The 17,906-nt window shown below is 63.5% G+C and overlaps 2 protein-coding genes and 1 long non-coding RNA gene across 3 annotated transcripts; all 3 read left to right on the top strand.

Annotated features, from left to right (window-relative positions):
- Nucleotides 1–2,251: 2,251 nt before the first annotated feature.
- On the top strand, nt 2,252–5,956 carry LOC116438923 (serine/threonine-protein kinase pim-2-like). The gene is made up of 7 exons (XM_032097946.1): nt 2,252–2,288; nt 2,553–3,568; nt 3,686–3,736; nt 3,942–4,308; nt 4,962–5,138; nt 5,387–5,536; nt 5,719–5,956. The coding sequence occupies exons 1-6, from the start codon at nt 2,252–2,254 to the stop codon at nt 5,491–5,493; spliced, it is 1,755 nt and encodes a 584-aa protein (XP_031953837.1). The 3' UTR covers nt 5,494–5,536; nt 5,719–5,956.
- A 3,134-nt stretch (nt 5,957–9,090) lies between these two features.
- On the top strand, nt 9,091–15,275 carry LOC116438924 (serine/threonine-protein kinase pim-2-like). Its single transcript, XM_032097947.1, has 7 exons — nt 9,091–9,290; nt 11,838–12,885; nt 13,003–13,053; nt 13,259–13,625; nt 14,281–14,457; nt 14,706–14,855; nt 15,081–15,275. Exons 1-6 carry the CDS (start codon nt 9,091–9,093, stop codon nt 14,810–14,812), a joined length of 1,950 nt encoding a protein of 649 aa, XP_031953838.1. The 3' UTR covers nt 14,813–14,855; nt 15,081–15,275.
- A 163-nt stretch (nt 15,276–15,438) lies between these two features.
- LOC116438925 lies at nt 15,439–16,703 on the top strand. Its single transcript, XR_004237982.1, has 2 exons — nt 15,439–15,948; nt 16,236–16,703. It is a non-coding gene; the product is annotated as an uncharacterized LOC116438925 (long non-coding RNA).
- The last annotated feature ends 1,203 nt before the right edge of the window (nt 16,704–17,906 follow it).

The following is a 17,906-nucleotide window of genomic DNA, read 5'->3' on the forward strand; positions in this document are numbered from 1 at the left end:
GGAGATGGCTGCTCCCGGGGGACACGCTGGGGCAGGAGGCTGCTGGAGATTCATTCCCCACACGCTGCAGCTCCTTGTCATGAGGTGCTCGGAGTGATTCTAAAGGCTGTTCCCACCAGGCACTTGTCTGACTTAGAGCTGTTGAGCTGTCAGCGGGAATGCAAAGGCCAAGCTCGGGAGCCTTTTGTCCTGGTGCCTTTCGTGTGTGAGCAGTCGCTGGTGCCGTTGTCTTTGGATCCTGACTCTGGGAGAGGGAAGGCTTAGGATGGTGCCTAGAGCTTAGAAGGAAAGTGCAAGTTAGGGCAAAGGAGTTCATCTTGCTCTTGGCGTGTGGGTGCAAAGAAGAGTCTGCACTTGCAAGGGGAAGATGAGGGAAATCTTTTTGTCCTGACACTGTTGATTTGAGAGCAGGGAAGTTTCCAAGTTGCCTCTGCCCTTGGGCTGCTTTCGAGCGGGGCTCGCAGTGATTCCTTCTTCTGCAAGTGGGCAGCGCTATCGTGTGCTTGTTTCGATGAGCGCTGACAGTGGCCAGGAAAAAGCCAAGCGCTTGGCTGGCGCGGCCCCAGTCGTGTGTGAGCAGTGGGTGGAAGAGCTCGGCTGTGCATCCTGCCTCTTGGAGACATAAAGGAATGTGATGCTGCATGCAGCGGGGAAGGAGGAGGAATCGTTTCGCTGTTGGCTGTGCAGTTTCTAGGCTGCAAAAGAAAAGGCAATTCCAGCAGGGCCTCTTTCTTTAGAACCTTTTCTGTGCCATCAGCTGCTCAGCATGGAACTCACACCCTCTGAAATGCATCCAAATCCCTGAAGATATGCTTTTGCTCTCAAGCTCAGTGTACCAGCTTACCCTCTCGTTTTTGCATAGCCCAAACCCCCTTGCAAACATCCAGCAGCTGCTTGTCAAGAAAAAGTCCTAGAACAAAAAGCCAGTGCTGGCTTTCATAGCCCCTTTGCTGTCTAGGAACTAGAGGAAACAAGCTAGTGATAGGCACTTTCTTTCTCAACTCCATAGAGCGCATCCTTCTCTCCAGGTGGCACAGTCCTTGGCGGAAGTGAAGCATCTCCAGCTGCAGTTCAGACTGAGACATGTGCCAGGACAGGAAACGTTTGCTGACCTTCCCTCTTCCCTGTGCAACAGGATTCTCGCAGCCCAGTCACTTTCACACACCTTCGCTATCCCTGAGTCCAAGCACCTAAAGCTCCCACAGACAGACGTGTCAGGAAGGAACACGTTCCAAAAGCACCCCCTTCTCCTATCAGCATAGAAATTGTGCACAACACGCTGCGGCACTGAACTGATTTTGGGGGGTCGTGTGTCCCCCCAGCCCCGCTGTCACTCTGCCCCTGCCCGGCTGCTCCCAGTGTTCCCAGGAAGTCTTCCCAGTTCGCCCCGGTCCCGTTGATTGGGGAACAGTGGGAAGGGACTTTGGGGGATCCCGCGCGGGGACCGAGAGTGGAGGGGGCGGAACCGGCCCCAGGATGGATCGGGAATGGGGACCCCCGCGTGTCACCCTTGTGTCGCCCCCCCGGGGGGGTCCTTGGGAGGCACCTCAACCCCAAATCGGCACCCAGCGAACCCCAAAGGCGCAGAGACCCCCCCCTAAGCCGCCCCACAGCCCCCACCGACCAACCAAAATTCCCCGCGAGTGTCAGATAATCAGAGAAGGCGCTGAACAACCTTCAGGCAATCAGAGCGCGCGGCGCTGGTGACTCACCAGTTGCCAGGCAGACCCGCAGCGCCCAGCGCTCCCCACCCGGACCCCACCTGCGCCCCCCCTCGCCCCCAGCGCCCCCCGCCAGGGGAATTTGGGGAGGGGGCGCGTGGGGGGCTCCCAGACCGGGCCCACAGCCCAGCCCTGCCCCAGCCCGACCTGTCCGGGCTCCATCCCTGCTCCTCCCGCGGGATGCGACCGCGCTGGGAAAACGGGGGGCCAAGGGTGGGCGCTGGGCCCGGGGGGAGCAGGAGAAGGGATGGGGGAGGAGGAGAAGGAGAAGGAGGCATCTTTTAATGGTATTTTATTGAGTCTCATTTTTAGAGACCAGGACCAATACTCCCCGGGCGTCAGGGCGAGTCCCTCAGGGCTGTGGGGCCCTGCTGCCGGCTCACCCCGTGCCAGCCCAGCGCCAGCGCTCAGCGGGGCTTTGGCTTCCCGTGCCCTTTCCCGTGCCCTTTCCCGTGTCCCCAGCCCAGCGTCACCACCCCCGTGTCCCCAGGTCGTGCCCCACCCCTCCCCCCCTCCCCCTCTGTCGAGACATGGAGGATGAGAATTTCCCCACCATCCACCCCAAAGGTTCCCCCGAGGCCATTTCCTCTCGTCCTTTCCCTTGGCAGCAGAGCCCCAGCCCTCCTGGCTGCCCTCTCCTGTCAGGGACTTGGAGAGAGCCAGCTCCCCCCTGAGCCTCCTTTCCTCCAGGCTCAGCCCCCTCAGATCCCTCAGCTGCCCCTCAGAAGTCCTCCAGACCCTTCCCCAGCTCCATTCCCATCTCTGGACATGCTCCAGCCCCTCCATGTCTTTCTTGCAGTTTGAAGCCCAATCGCTGCCCTGTCGCTGCAGGTGCCAAAACCCCAGGGAGACTCCTTGGAAATGGGGGTAGAGAGGAGCCCTTCAAAGGGAAACGTGTGCAAAAACGCTCCCAATGGCCGAGCGGGTTTGCTGTGGCTGCGGGAGGAAGAGATGCTCCGGGACTCCGCCTCGGCCCCGGAGCGGAGCGGCCCGTGCTGCCCCGGGGCGCGCGGGGCTCGGCCGTGGGGCGCGCGGGGGGGAACGGACAAACGGGCACCGGACACACGGACACGCGGACAAACGCTCCCAGCGCTTCAGCGGCAGCAGCGGCAGCAGCGGCAGCAGCGGCAGCAGCACAAGAGCAGCACAAGAGCAGCGAGTCCACGAACCCTCTGCGTCCCTTCTCCTGCTCCTCCTCTCCCTCTCCCAGTGTCTCGCACCCTCTCCCGCTCTCCCTTTCGTTCCCCAACCCCGCCTCCCGCGGCCTCCCTCTCCCCACGCCCGGCCGGGCCATGCCCCCGGCCCGCCCCCGGCCCCGGGCGGGGCTGCCCCCTCCCCGCCCCCGGGCGTCCCGCCGCGGTCCCGCCTCCGCCCGGCTCTCGCCGTCCTGGCTGTGGCGCTGCTGGGCGGGCATCAGCGCCTGGCTCCTGGGCACCATCGCCAGCCCCTGGCTCCGGCTGGCCCGACCCCGGCCCCGACCCCGGCCCCGGCCCCGGCCCCGGCCTCGGCTCCTGCCGGGGCCCGCCGGGGACACAGGCGGCGCGGCCGCTCCCGCCGCCTCCGCAGCGTCTTCCCCGCTCCGAAGTCCGCCGCTCTTGAGCGCGGCCGCCGGCCCCGAGCCGCCGGTGTCCGCTTCAAAAGAGCCAACATGTGGGGATGGCCGGCCCGGGGCGGTTGAGCGGCGCTCGGGGGCCGTTCCTGGCCCCGGGCCGAGCGCTGACGGCCGCGTCTCGCCGGCAGGGAAGGCGCAGCAGAGCCTGAAGGAGCGCTACCGGCTGGGTTCGCTGCTGGGGCGCGGCGGCTTCGGCAGCGTCTTCGCGGCGACGCGGCTCTCGGACGGCGCCCCGGTGAGTGGCGGGGCCGGCGGTGGGCGCAGGAGGCGGGGGGCAAAGGAGGAGGAGAAGGAGCATGGGGCTCGGCACGGCGGGCGGCGAGCTCAGCCCGCTGCTCCCCTTGCCTTGCAGGTGGCCATCAAACGGGTGCCACGGAACCGCATCCACCATTGGGGCCGGCTGGTGAGTGAGCGAGGGGCAGCGGGAGAAGCCGGGGCGCGACGGGCGGGGATGAGCCGAGGCCCGGCAGGGTGGAAGCCGCCAGAACGCCTCGAGGGAGAGCGGCCGTGGGGCCAGCGGAGCGCGCAGAGCGTCCCCGGCTGGCTGAGGGCTTGCCGAGCCCCGGCACGGCATCGGCCCCGCTGACGGCATCGTGCTCCTCCCCCAGCCCGACGGCACCCGAGCACCACTGGAGATCGTGCTGCTGGACAAGGTGTCCGCTGGCTTCCCCGGCATCGTCCAGCTCCACGAGTGGCTGGAGCTCCCCAGCAACGTGGTGATGGTGCTGGAGCGCCCGGAGCGGTCTCAGGACCTCCTGCACTTCATTTGGGCACGGGGCTTCCTGGGCGAGGAGGTGGCGCGGCACCTGTTCCGCCAGGTGCTGGAGGCCGTGCGGCACTGCACCAGCTGCGGGGTCCTGCACCGGGACATCAAACCAGAGAACATCCTGGTTGACCTGGCCACCGGGCAGGCCAAACTCATCGACTTTGGCTGTGGCACCTACCTGCAAGCCGCAGCCTACACCAGCTTTGCAGGTGAGCCCACGCAGGGGGAGGCTCCTGGTAGCGGCATCTCAGAGCCCAACAGCTCACAGCCCAAGCCGGCTGTGGCCCGGGAGATTGTCCCTTTTGCTGCCAGTCATGGCAGCCGGAGTCTTCAGCTGAGCTGCTTTTGAGCGGCGCTGGCTGAGGGCCCATCTTCCAGCCCTGCTGGCAGCCTTTGCCAGCCCCTCTGCCCAGGACTGGCGCTGGGGCTGGGGCAGCCAGCGCCACAGAAACACCCGTGGGTGGGGGTAGCAGAGAGGAGGGGCCAGAACCTGTGCTCCAGCCCGTTTGGTGTGCAGGCGAGACAGGGCTCGGACTGCTCTGCTGCCCGTGCTTGCCTTGGCTTAAGAATGGTTTCTGGGGCAGTGCAGGCAGGGAGGATGAAAGCGTGGTTTTTCCCCAGCACGGAGTGGGTTTTTCCTTTGCATGGAATGCTCGGGCCTTGCCAGGGCTTCCGCTGCCCTCTTGCGACACCAGCGGCTTCTTTTCCAACCCCCAGTTTGTACACAAGCCCCAGGTGCTGGCGAGAGGGCAGCGGGTCACGCCGCATGCCGCTGGTGCCGCCCCCGCATGCCCAGGGATGCTGGGGCGAGGCTCTGGGAGCAGGCAGCGTCCCCCTGAAGAACTCCATCTCTATTCCACAGGAACACCGTCCTACAGCCCCCCGGAATGGACGCACCTCGGCTGGTACCACGGCGAGGCAGCGACCGTCTGGTCCCTGGGCATCGTGCTGCACCAGATGGTCTGCGGGGAGCACCCTTTCAGGAGGGGCTGGAACAGCACCTGGGGCCGGCTCTCGCTCCCACGACGGCTCTCTCCAGGTGGATCCTCGTCTCTGCAGCACGGGGGGAATAGCAGTGCTGGGAGACAGCAGCGGGCTCAGGAGCATGCCACACTGGCAGCTGCTGAGGAGGTGGCAATGTCCTGCTCCCCTCCAAAAGAAAGAATTGATGGCAAAGTTTAGGCACAGCCCTGAGCACACGCAGCACGGCCTGGCCATGGCAAGAGTGGGGCAAAGCGGACAGGAGCCTTCTGCAACTGACTGGTGCTTTCTGCTTTCTCTGCGCAGAGTGCCAGGATGTCATCCGACGGTGTTTATCCGTGCTCTCCTCGGAAAGGCCCTCATTAGAAGACCTGTCCTGTGATCCTTGGATGCAGGATATTCGCGTGCCGTAGGAGAAGGGAGAGAGCCACACGCACGCTTTGAGCCAGGGAGCCGGTAAGTTCCAGCTGCACACGTGCCTTGGCAAGAGGCAGCAAAGAAAGGCAGAGTTTTTGTCCTGCCTGAATCGCTGCGCAGGGCTCCTCAGCTGGGCACGCGCAGCCCTGCTGCTGGAGCTGAGCTGCTCTTCCCAGCACTGGTGGCCCCCATGGCAGCTGCTTTTGCTTGTCCTGCTTCAGCGACAGCCGGGGCCCTGGGCAGAGCACTGACAGCCTGCTCCAGCCCCAGGGAAGAAGAAGCCCCTGGAGAAGCTGTGCCAGGTGCGGCTGCTGCTGCTGGAGACATGGAGGGTGACATCAAGGATGACAAGCTCTTCCTCCACCTGGCAAGCTGAAGATGATGGACTTCAATTGTGGCACCTTCTCCAAAGCCAGGCTCCACGGCGAATTTGCAGATGAGTCCACACGCAGGGGGCTGCTCCCAGATTTGTGCATTGCACAGCCTGGCCGGGAAGCAAAGGTTCCCCCCTTTGCTGGGGCGGATGCAACCAATTCTTCAGTCGGCTGCCAAGCTGCTTTTTGGCAGGGCTGGGGGATAGATAGGCTGGGCTGGTTTTGAACTGGGAGTCTGCTCCTGGCCCTGCCAACAGCCCCCAGCACCCACCGTGCCCCGTGCTGGGGCTGGGGCAGCCGGCCCGACACAAAGCAAGCCCCATGGTGGGAGCAGAGGTTGGACAGCAGAAGCTGTGCATGGGCTGCTTTGCTCTGCAGGCAAGGAAGGGCTTGGGCTGCTCCACTGCCCTTGTTGGCTTTGGGCTCAGCATGACTTTTGGGGGCAGTGCAGGGGGAAGGGAGAAAGCGTGGGCTGCCCTGGCCCGTGGGTGGGTTTTTCCCTCGCATGGCGGGCTTGGGCCTTCCTCAAGGCCCCAGCAGAGAGAAGATTTTTTACCTTTTTCCTTGTTTCCCCTTTTTGTCTGTAATCTCTTTTCATTGATTTATGGTTTGTTTTTCCAAAGGAAGCGTTCTAGGTGCTGTCGGGTCCGGATGGCGAAGTGCTTGGGAGCAGCTGCGGCGTGGGTGGGACGTGCCCTTGGAGAAGGCTGAGGACAGCGTTTGGGAGCAGCTTTTCTTCCGGCGGCGGGAGGCGTGAGGTGGGTGCCCGTCCTCTTGGCACGGCTGGGATAAGGGCTTTTGGGAGACGGCAGCGAGCGCAGCAGCATCCCGCTCTGGGCAGCTGCTGAGGAGGTGGCTGTGCCACGGCCGGCTGCAGGCTGGGCACGTGTCCTGCCCTCCTGCTCTGCTCCCAAAGGCAGCAATGCTGGGCAGCTTTGGGCAGCGCTCTGAGCACGGCCAGCACGGCCTGGGCACCGCGGGCGGCTGGGACAAGGGGGACAGGAGCCTTCAGCCGACGGGCGCTTTCTGCTTTGTCTCCTTGCAGCCCGGCTCTGTGGATGCTGAGGCTGCTCTGGGCTCCGCCAGGGCTCTGCTGCGGCTCAGCCCCGGGGCCACGAGAAGCCAAAGAAGAAACGCCGTGACCTGCAGCAGAGACGTGCTTGAGCAGCTCGGCAGTGCAGCTCACGTTTGCAGAGCGTGCACCTCCAGGGGAAAATATGCCACCCCCCAATAACAAACTTGTTCAGTAACTTCTGAAATGAAATCAGTCTGGGATGACCCCCAATGACATTTTTCAGCTTGCTCAAGCTGAAGCTCAGCCCTTCTCTGAACAGTTCTCTCCCCCACCTGCCTTTTGCTCCACAAGTGCTCCCTCTTTCCCCCAGTGAGTTCCCAGCTCACTGCAGTCCCCATTGCACTGTAGCCTTCCTTGATGCCCCTGGCCACGAGGAAGAGTGAGCCCCAGGTTTAGGGACTCATGTTGTCACTGGCTGAAGAACAGCAATGTCTCAGAGGTCTGGTGAGATTTGGGTGTCATTCAGAGCTGCTCTCCAGGCCTCAGCTCTGCTCACTGCTGGGTTCCCACTCCCTTTTCCTCGTTCTTCACAGAGCAGCATGAGCTCTGTGAATGCCCTTGACTCTCGCCACTCTTCCCAGCCCAGCCACCCAGCCCAGTCAGGCTTAAGCTGGAGCTTCTCTGTCTCCTCTGGCACTCCAGTGCAGTCCCCTCTGCGGGGAGCAGCAGCCCCAGAGCGCAGCACACAGCAGTGCAGGCCGCACCTGGAGCAGCTCCCTGCAGCCATGGCCTGGCTCTTTGTGGCAACCAAATGCTCCCTGTGTGCAGCTGTCCCTGGAGGATGGTCCCAGGGCAGAGCCCAGCCGGGCTCCCACTGCATCCCCTGGAGCCTGGGGCAGACAGCGCTCGCAGAGCTGAGGTTCATGGTGAGCACCCAGAGCTGTGGCTCGCAGTCGGTGTTTGCAAGCGTTGTGATCTCATCTCCTGTGACCTGTGGGGAAAAGGAGCTGTGCAGCCAGGCCAGCGCTGCTCCTCTGGGCAGGGACGAGGCTGAAGGCCTTTCCTGTTGCCGAGGAGGCGGCATGAAGCCTTAGCGGGGCCTGGCAGCTGTGGAGCCGGATCTCGCCCGCTGTCCGGGACTCGCTGCCCACCAACCGCCCCCACCCGCCGCGCTCCGTTCTGCAGGGACAGAAGGCTCTGGCTGTGCGAGGGTTTCCATCACGTCTGTGTACCCGTGGCTCTGCAACGCACACGGAGAGGGAAAGTGTCAGTCACGGTGCTGGCACACTCCTTCCTTTCCATACAGGACACGTCCCTGCGCACCCCGTGTGCGGATCTATTCAAAGGACAGGCGTGGATAGAGATTTCCCACGGAGCTCTGACTCTGGCGGAAGTCACCTTGTCAGCCAGCAGCCAGGGGATTTGTTTCCAAGCTCTGTGTCGGTCAGGGCCCAAGAGCTGAAGGGAGCAGCATTTAGAAGCAGTTCCCAGATTTCTAGGCAGCCAGTGGAGCTGACAAGCATCCGTGTAACTCGCCGTGTTCATCGGGAGGGGCTGCTGCTTCTTTGGGAATACGGCGCAACGGAGACACGAGACTTGGAAAAATCCCAGCTCTCTGTGGATTTGTGCAGCAGGGCTGGGGCTGCTCCCAAAGTTCCCCCGCTCCAATGACACAGCCGGACATGGGCTGAGGGGGGGCTGGATCAGGCTTTCTTGTCCACCTGCATGCCAGGAGTGAGCACAAAATCTACCTGCATTCTCTGCAGCATGCCATCCTGGAGCAGAGCCATTCCCAAAGGAAGCCGTGAGCCCGTGACAAGCCGGTGCCACAGTGGGATCCTGGCAGCACCTGTGGAAGCCGGGAGAGAGGAGCCCACCTGGAGCAGGTTCCTGCCAGGATTAATCATCCCGTGGCTTCCCACCAGGGTCTCGTTGCTTCCAAAAGGCCCCAGAGTGTCACTGTGGCCCCTCGGTTCCACCAGGTTCCATAGCGTCACTGTGGTGCCCAGGCTTCCGTCAGCTTCCCTAGCATCCCCACGGTCTGCAGGGCTCCGCGTCCCCACGGTCTCCAGGGCTCCCTGAGCTTCTGTGCTGGTGTCACAGTGGAGCCAGGGTTCTGTGTAGGTCCCCAGCATCACAAAGGCTCTCCTGGGAGCAACGGGTCACAAAGCACCGTGGGTTCTGTGCAGCCCCGCTGTGTCACAATGGCCGCTGGCTTCCACGAGCCCCCGCAGTGTCCCAGTGGGCCCGTGGCTTTAGGAGTGGGTGGCTGGGAGTTGGTGCCCCGCCAGCGGCTGGGGGAGAAGCAGCAGGGACAGCGTGCGGACAGTGCCGTGGCCACTTCTGTGGCCACTCGTGTCTCTGTCCCAAGCACAGCCGTGGTGTGGAACACGGGCTCCTTTGGGTGTGCAGGTGGCAGTCACGGCCTGGAGAATGGCTGCTCCCGGGGGACACGCTGGGGCAGGAGGCTGCTGGAGATTCATTCCCCACACGCTGCAGCTCCTTGTCATGAGGTGCTCGGAGTGATTCTAAAGGCTGTTCCCACCAGGCACTTGTCTGACTTAGAGCTGTTGAGCTGTCAGCGGGAATGCAAAGGCCAAGCTCGGGAGCCTTTTGTCCTGGTGCCTTTCGTGTGTGAGCAGTCGCTGGTGCCGTTGTCTTTGGATCCTGACTCTGGGAGAGGGAAGGCTTAGGATGGTGCCTAGAGCTTAGAAGGAAAGTGCAAGTTAGGGCAAAGGAGTTCATCTTGCTCTTGGCGTGTGGGTGCAAAGAAGAGTCTGCACTTGCAAGGGGAAGATGAGGGAAATCTTTTTGTCCTGACACTGTTGATTTGAGAGCAGGGAAGTTTCCAAGTTGCCTCTGCCCTTGGGCTGCTTTCGAGCTGGGCTCGCAGTGATTCCTTCTTCTGCAAGTGGGCAGCGCTATCGTGTGCTTGTTTCGATGAGCGCTGACAGTGGCCAGGAAAAAGCCAAGCGCTTGGCTGGCGCGGCCCCAGTCGTGTGTGAGCAGTGGGTGGAAGAGCTCGGCTGTGCATCCTGCCTCTTGGAGACATAAAGGAATGTGATGCTGCATGCAGCGGGGAAGGAGGAGGAATCGTTTCGCTGTTGGCTGTGCAGTTTCTAGGCTGCAAAAGAAAAGGCAATTCCAGCAGGGCCTCTTTCTTTAGAACCTTTTCTGTGCCATCAGCTGCTCAGCATGGAACTCACACCCTCTGAAATGCATCCAAATCCCTGAAGATATGCTTTTGCTCTCAAGCTCAGTGTACCAGCTTACCCTCTCGTTTTTGCATAGCCCAAACCCCCTTGCAAACATCCAGCAGCTGCTTGTCAAGAAAAAGTCCTAGAACAAAAAGCCAGTGCTGGCTTTCATAGCCCCTTTGCTGTCTAGGAACTAGAGGAAACAAGCTAGTGATAGGCACTTTCTTTCTCAACTCCATAGAGCGCATCCTTCTCTCCAGGTGGCACAGTCCTTGGCAGAAGTGAAGCATCTCCAGCTGCAGTTCAGACTGAGACATGTGCCAGGACAGGAAACGTTTGCTGACCTTCCCTCTTCCCTGTGCAACAGGATTCTCGCAGCCCAGTCACTTTCACACACCTTCGCTATCCCTGAGTCCAAGCACCTAAAGCTCCCACAGACAGACGTGTCAGGAAGGAACACGTTCCAAAAGCACCCCCTTCTCCTATCAGCATAGAAATTGTGCACAACACGCTGCGGCACTGAACTGATTTTGGGGGGTCGTGTGTCCCCCCCAGCCCCGCTGTCACTCTGCCCCTGCCCGGCTGCTCCCAGTGTTCCCAGGAAGTCTTCCCAGTTCGCCCCGGTCCCGTTGATTGGGGAACAGTGGGAAGGGACTTTGGGGGATCCCGCGCGGGGACCGAGAGTGGAGGGGGCGGAACCGGCCCCAGGATGGATCGGGAATGGGGACCCCCGCGTGTCACCCTTGTGTCGCCCCCCCGGGGGGGTCCTTGGGAGGCACCTCAACCCCAAATCGGCACCCAGCGAACCCCAAAGGCGCAGAGACCCCCCCCTAAGCCGCCCCACAGCCCCCACCGACCAACCAAAATTCCCCGCGAGTGTCAGATAATCAGAGAAGGCGCTGAACAACCTTCAGGCAATCAGAGCGCGCGGCGCTGGTGACTCACCAGTTGCCAGGCAGACCCGCAGCGCCCAGCGCTCCCCACCCGGACCCCACCTGCGCCCCCCCTCGCCCCCAGCGCCCCCCGCCAGGGGAATTTGGGGAGGGGGCGCGTGGGGGGCTCCCAGGCCGGGCCCACAGCCCAGCCCTGCCCCAGCCCGACCTGTCCGGGCTCCATCCCTGCTCCTCCCGCGGGATGCGACCGCGCTGGGAAAACGGGGGGCCAAGGGTGGGCGCTGGGCCCGGGGGGAGCAGGAGAAGGGATGGGGGAGGAGGAGAAGGAGAAGGAGGCATCTTTTAATGGTATTTTATTGAGTCTCATTTTTTAGAGACCAGGACCAATACTCCCCGGGCGTCAGGGCGAGTCCCTCAGGGCTGTGGGGCCCTGCTGCCGGCTCACCCCGTGCCAGCCCAGCGCCAGCGCTCAGCGGGGCTTTGGCTTCCCGTGCCCTTTCCCGTGCCCTTTCCCGTGTCCCCAGCCCAGCGTCACCACCCCCGTGTCCCCAGGTCGTGCCCCACCCCTCCCCCCCTCCCCCTCTGTCGAGACATGGAGGATGAGAATTTCCCCACCATCCACCCCAAAGGTTCCCCCGAGGCCATTTCCTCTCGTCCTTTCCCTTGGCAGCAGAGCCCCAGCCCTCCTGGCTGCCCTCTCCTGTCAGGGACTTGGAGAGAGCCAGCTCCCCCCTGAGCCTCCTTTCCTCCAGGCTCAGCCCCCTCAGATCCCTCAGCTGCCCCTCAGAAGTCCTCCAGACCCTTCCCCAGCTCCATTCCCATCTCTGGACATGCTCCAGCCCCTCCATGTCTTTCTTGCAGTTTGAAGCCCAATCGCTGCCCTGTCGCTGCAGGTGCCAAAACCCCAGGGAGACTCCTTGGAAATGGGGGTAGAGAGGAGCCCTTCAAAGGGAAACGTGTGCAAAAACGCTCCCAATGGCCGAGCGGGTTTGCTGTGGCTGCGGGAGGAAGAGATGCTCCGGGACTCCGCCTCGGCCCCGGAGCGGAGCGGCCCGTGCTGCCCCGGGGCGCGCGGGGCTCGGCCGTGGGGCGCGCGGGGGGGAACGGACAAACGGGCACCGGACACACGGACACGCGGACAAACGCTCCCAGCGCTTCAGCGGCAGCAGCGGCAGCAGCGGCAGCAGCGGCAGCAGCACAAGAGCAGCACAAGAGCAGCGAGTCCACGAACCCTCTGCGTCCCTTCTCCTGCTCCTCCTCTCCCTCTCCCAGTGTCTCGCACCCTCTCCCGCTCTCCCTTTCGTTCCCCAACCCCGCCTCCCGCGGCCTCCCTCTCCCCACGCCCGGCCGGGCCATGCCCCCGGCCCGCCCCCGGCCCCGGGCGGGGCTGCCCCCTCCCCGCCCCCGGGCGTCCCGCCGCGGTCCCGCCTCCGCCCGGCTCTCGCCGTCCTGGCTGTGGCGCTGCTGGGCGGGCATCAGCGCCTGGCTCCTGGGCACCATCGCCAGCCCCTGGCTCCGGCTGGCCCGACCCCGGCCCCGACCCCGGCCCCGGCCCCGGCCCCGGCCTCGGCTCCTGCCGGGGCCCGCCGGGGACACAGGCGGCGCGGCCGCTCCCGCCGCCTCCGCAGCGTCTTCCCCGCTCCGAAGTCCGCCGCTCTTGAGCGCGGCCGCCGGCCCCGAGCCGCCGGTGTCCGCTTCAAAAGAGCCAACATGTGGGGATGGCCGGCCCGGGGCGGTTGAGCGGCGCTCGGGGGCCGTTCCTGGCCCCGGGCCGAGCGCTGACGGCCGCGTCTCGCCGGCAGGGAAGGCGCAGCAGGGCCTGAAGGAGCGCTACCGGCTGGGTTCGCTGCTGGGGCGCGGCGGCTTCGGCAGCGTCTTCGCGGCGACGCGGCTCTCGGACGGCGCCCCGGTGAGTGGCGGGGCCGGCGGCGGGCGCAGGAGGCGGGGGGCAAAGGAGGAGGAGAAGGAGCATGGGGCTCGGCACGGCGGGCGGCGAGCTCAGCCCGCTGCTCCCCTTGCCTTGCAGGTGGCCATCAAACGGGTGCCACGGAACCGCATCCACCATTGGGGCCAGCTGGTGAGTGAGCGAGGGGCAGCGGGAGAAGCCGGGGCGCGACGGGCGGGGATGAGCCGAGGCCCGGCAGGGTGGAAGCCGCCAGAACGCCTCGAGGGAGAGCGGCCGTGGGGCCAGCGGAGCGCGCAGAGCGTCCCCGGCTGGCTGAGGGCTTGCCGAGCCCCGGCACGGCATCGGCCCCGCTGACGGCATCGTGCTCCTCCCCCAGCCCGACGGCACCCGAGCACCACTGGAGATCGTGCTGCTGGACAAGGTGTCCGCTGGCTTCCCCGGCATCGTCCAGCTCCACGAGTGGCTGGAGCTCCCCAGCAACGTGGTGATGGTGCTGGAGCGCCCGGAGCGGTCTCAGGACCTCCTGCACTTCATTTGGGCACGGGGCTTCCTGGGCGAGGAGGTGGCGCGGCACCTGTTCCGCCAGGTGCTGGAGGCCGTGCGGCACTGCACCAGCTGCGGGGTCCTGCACCGGGACATCAAACCAGAGAACATCCTGGTTGACCTGGCCACCGGGCAGGCCAAACTCATCGACTTTGGCTGTGGCACCTACCTGCAAGCCGCAGCCTACACCAGCTTTGCAGGTGAGCCCACGCAGGGGGAGGCTCCTGGTAGCGGCATCTCAGAGCCCAACAGCTCACAGCCCAAGCCGGCTGTGGCCCGGGGGATTGTCCCTTTTGCTGCCAGTCATGGCAGCCGGAGTCTTCAGCTGAGCTGCTTTTGAGCGGCGCTGGCTGAGGGCCCATCTTCCAGCCCTGCTGGCAGCCTTTGCCAGCCCCTCTGCCCAGGACTGGCGCTGGGGCTGGGGCAGCCAGCGCCACAGAAACACCCGTGGGTGGGGGTAGCAGAGAGGGGGGGGCCAGAACCTGTGCTCCAGCCCGTTTGGTGTGCAGGCGAGACAGGGCTCGGACTGCTCTGCTGCCCGTGCTTGCCTTGGCTTAAGAATGGTTTCTGGGGCAGTGCAGGCAGGGAGGATGAAAGCGTGGTTTTTCCCCAGCACGGAGTGGGTTTTTCCTTTGCATGGAATGCTCGGGCCTTGCCAGGGCTTCCGCTGCCCTCTTGCGACACCAGCGGCTTCTTTTCCAACCCCCAGTTTGTACACAAGCCCCAGGTGCTGGCGAGAGGGCAGCGGGTCACGCCGCATGCCGCTGGTGCCGGCCCCCGCATGCCCAGGGATGCTGGGGCGAGGCTCTGGGAGCAGGCAGCGTCCCCCTGAAGAACTCCATCTCTATTCCACAGGAACACCGTCCTACAGCCCCCCGGAATGGACGCACCTCGGCTGGTACCACGGCGAGGCAGCGACCGTCTGGTCCCTGGGCATCGTGCTGCACCAGATGGTCTGCGGGGAGCACCCTTTCAGGAGGGGCTGGAACAGCACCTGGGGCCGGCTCTCGCTCCCACGACGGCTCTCTCCAGGTGGATCCTCGTCTCTGCAGCACGGGGGGAATAGCAGTGCTGGGAGACAGCAGCGGGCTCAGGAGCATGCCACACTGGCAGCTGCTGAGGAGGTGGCAATGTCCTGCTCCCCTCCAAAAGAAAGAATTGATGGCAAAGTTTAGGCACAGCCCTGAGCACACGCAGCACGGCCTGGCCATGGCAAGAGTGGGGCAAAGCGGACAGGAGCCTTCTGCAACTGACTGGTGCTTTCTGCTTTCTCTGCGCAGAGTGCCAGGATGTCATCCGACGGTGTTTATCCGTGCTCTCCTCGGAAAGGCCCTCATTAGAAGACCTGTCCTGTGATCCTTGGATGCAGGATATTCGCGTGCCGTAGGAGAATGGAGAGAGCCACACGCACGCTTTGAGCCAGGGAGCCGGTAAGTTCCAGCTGCACACGTGCCTTGGCAAGAGGCAGCAAAGAAAGGCAGAGTTTTTGTCCTGCCTGAATCGCTGCGCAGGGCTCCTCAGCTGGGCACGCGCAGCCCTGCTGCTGGAGCTGAGCTGCTCTTCCCAGCACTGGTGGCCCCCATGGCAGCTGCTTTTGCTTGTCCTGCTTCAGCGACAGCCGGGGCCCTGGGCAGAGCACTGACAGCCTGCTCCAGCCCCAGGGAAGAAGAAGCCCCTGGAGAAGCTGTGCCAGGTGCGGCTGCTGCTGCTGGAGACATGGAGGGTGACATCAAGGATGACAAGCTCTTCCTCCACCTGGCAAGCTGAAGATGATGGACTTCAATTGTGGCACCTTCTCCAAAGCCAGGCTCCACGGCGAATTTGCAGATGAGTCCACACGCAGGGGGCTGCTCCCAGATTTGTGCATTGCACAGCCTGGCCGGGAAGCAAAGGTTCCCCCCTTTGCTGGGGCGGATGCAACCAATTCTTCAGTCGGCTGCCAAGCTGCTTTTTGGCAGGGCTGGGGGATAGATAGGCTGGGCTGGTTTTGAACTGGGAGTCTGCTCCTGGCCCTGCCAACAGCCCCCAGCAGCCACCGTGCCCCGTGCTGGGGCTGGGGCAGCCGGCCCGACACAAAGCAAGCCCCATGGTGGGAGCAGAGGTTGGACAGCAGAAGCTGTGCATGGGCTGCTTTGCTCTGCAGGCAAGGAAGGGCTTGGGCTGCTCCACTGCCCTTGTTGGCTTTGGGCTCAGCATGACTTTTGGGGGCAGTGCAGGGGGAAGGGAGAAAGCGTGGGCTGCCCTGGCCCGTGGGTGGGTTTTTCCCTCGCATGGCGGGCTTGGGCCTTCCTCAAGGCCCCAGCAGAGAGAAGATTTTTTACCTTTTTCCTTGTTTCCCCTTTTTGTCTGTAATCTCTTTTCATTGATTTATGGTTTGTTTTTCCAAAGGAAGCGTTCTAGGTGCTGTCGGGTCCGGATGGCGAAGTGCTTGGGAGCAGCTGCGGCGTGGGTGGGACGTGCCCTTGGAGAAGGCTGAGGACAGCGTTTGGGAGCAGCTTTTCTTCCGGCGGCGGGAGGCGTGAGGTGGGTGCCCGTCCTCTTGGCACGGCTGGGATAAGGGCTTTTGGGAGACGGCAGCGAGCGCAGCAGCATCCCGCTCTGGGCAGCTGCTGAGGAGGTGGCTGTGCCACGGCCGGCTGCAGGCTGGGCACGTGTCCTGCCCTCCTGCTCTGCTCCCAGAGGCAGCAATGCTGGGCAGCTTTGGGCAGCGCTCTGAGCACGGCCAGCACGGCCTGGGCACCGCGGGCGGCTGGGACAAGGGGGACAGGAGCCTTCAGCCGACGGGCGCTTTCTGCTTTGTCTCCTTGCAGCCCGGCTCTGTGGATGCTGAGGCTGCTCTGGGCTCCGCCAGGGCTCTGCTGCGGCTCAGCCCCGGGGCCACGAGAAGCCAAAGAAGAAACGCCGTGACCTGCAGCAGAGACGTGCTTGAGCAGCTCGGCAGTGCAGCTCACGTTTGCAGAGCGTGCACCTCCAGGGGAAAATATGACACCCCCCAATAACAAACTTGTTCAGTAACTTCTGAAATGAAATCAGTCTGGGATGACCCCCAATGACATTTTTCAGCTTGCTCAAGCTGAAGCTCAGCCCTTCTCTGAACAGTTCTCTCCCCCACCTGCCTTTTGCTCCACAAGTGCTCCCTCTTTCCCCCAGTGAGTTCCCAGCTCACTGCAGTCCCCATTGCACTGTAGCCTTCCTTGATGCCCCTGGCCACGAGGAAGAGTGAGCCCCAGGTTTAGGGACTCATGTTGTCACTGGCTGAAGAACAGCAATGTCTCAGAGGTCTGGTGAGATTTGGGTGTCATTCAGAGCTGCTCTCCAGGCCTCAGCTCTGCTCACTGCTGGGTTCCCACTCCCTTTTCCTCGTTCTTCACAGAGCAGCATGAGCTCTGTGAATGCCCTTGACTCTCGCCACTCTTCCCAGCCCAGCCACCCAGCCCAGTCAGGCTTAAGCTGGAGCTTCTCTGTCTCCTCTGGCACTCCAGTGCAGTCCCCTCTGCGGGGAGCAGCAGCCCCAGAGCGCAGCACACAGCAGTGCAGGCCGCACCTGGAGCAGCTCCCTGCAGCCATGGCCTGGCTCTTTGTGGCAACCAAGTGCTCCCTGTGTGCAGCTGTCCCTGGAGGATGGTCCCAGGGCAGAGCCCAGCCGGGCTCCCACTGCATCCCCTGGAGCCTGGGGCAGACAGCGCTCGCAGAGCTGAGGTTCATGGTGAGCACCCAGAGCTGTGGCTCGCAGTCGGTGTTTGCAAGCGTTGTGATCTCATCTCCTGTGACCTGTGGGGAAAAGGAGCTGTGCAGCCAGGCCAGCGCTGCTCCTCTGGGCAGGGACGAGGCTGAAGGCCTTTCCTGTTGCCGAGGAGGCGGCATGAAGCCTTAGCGGGGCCTGGCAGCTGTGGAGCCGGATCTCGCCCGCTGTCCGGGACTCGCTGCCCACCAACCGCCCCCACCCGCCGCGCTCCGTTCTGCAGGGACAGAAGGCTCTGGCTGTGCGAGGGTTTCCATCACGTCTGTGTACCCGTGGCTCTGCAACGCACACGGAGAGGGAAAGTGTCAGTCACGGTGCTGGCACACTCCTTCCTTTCCATACAGGACACGTCCCTGCGCACCCCGTGTGCGGATCTATTCAAAGGACAGGCGTGGATAGAGATTTCCCACGGAGCTCTGACTCTGGCGGAAGTCACCTTGTCAGCCAGCAGCCAGGGGATTTGTTTCCAAGCTCTGTGTCGGTCAGGGCCCAAGAGCTGAAGGGAGCAGCATTTAGAAGCAGTTCCCAGATTTCTAGGCAGCCAGTGGAGCTGACAAGCATCCGTGTAACTCGCCGTGTTCATCGGGAGGGGCTGCTGCTTCTTTGGGAATACGGCGCAACGGAGACACGAGACTTGGAAAAATCCCAGCTCTCTGTGGATTTGTGCAGCAGGGCTGGGGCTGCTCCCAAAGTTGCCTCGCCCCAATGACACAGCCGGACATGGGCTGAGGGGGGGCTG

Source organism: Corvus moneduloides, unplaced genomic scaffold (assembly GCF_009650955.1).
Source record: "Corvus moneduloides isolate bCorMon1 unplaced genomic scaffold, bCorMon1.pri scaffold_171_arrow_ctg1, whole genome shotgun sequence".
NCBI classification, from domain to species: domain Eukaryota; kingdom Metazoa; phylum Chordata; class Aves; order Passeriformes; family Corvidae; genus Corvus; species Corvus moneduloides.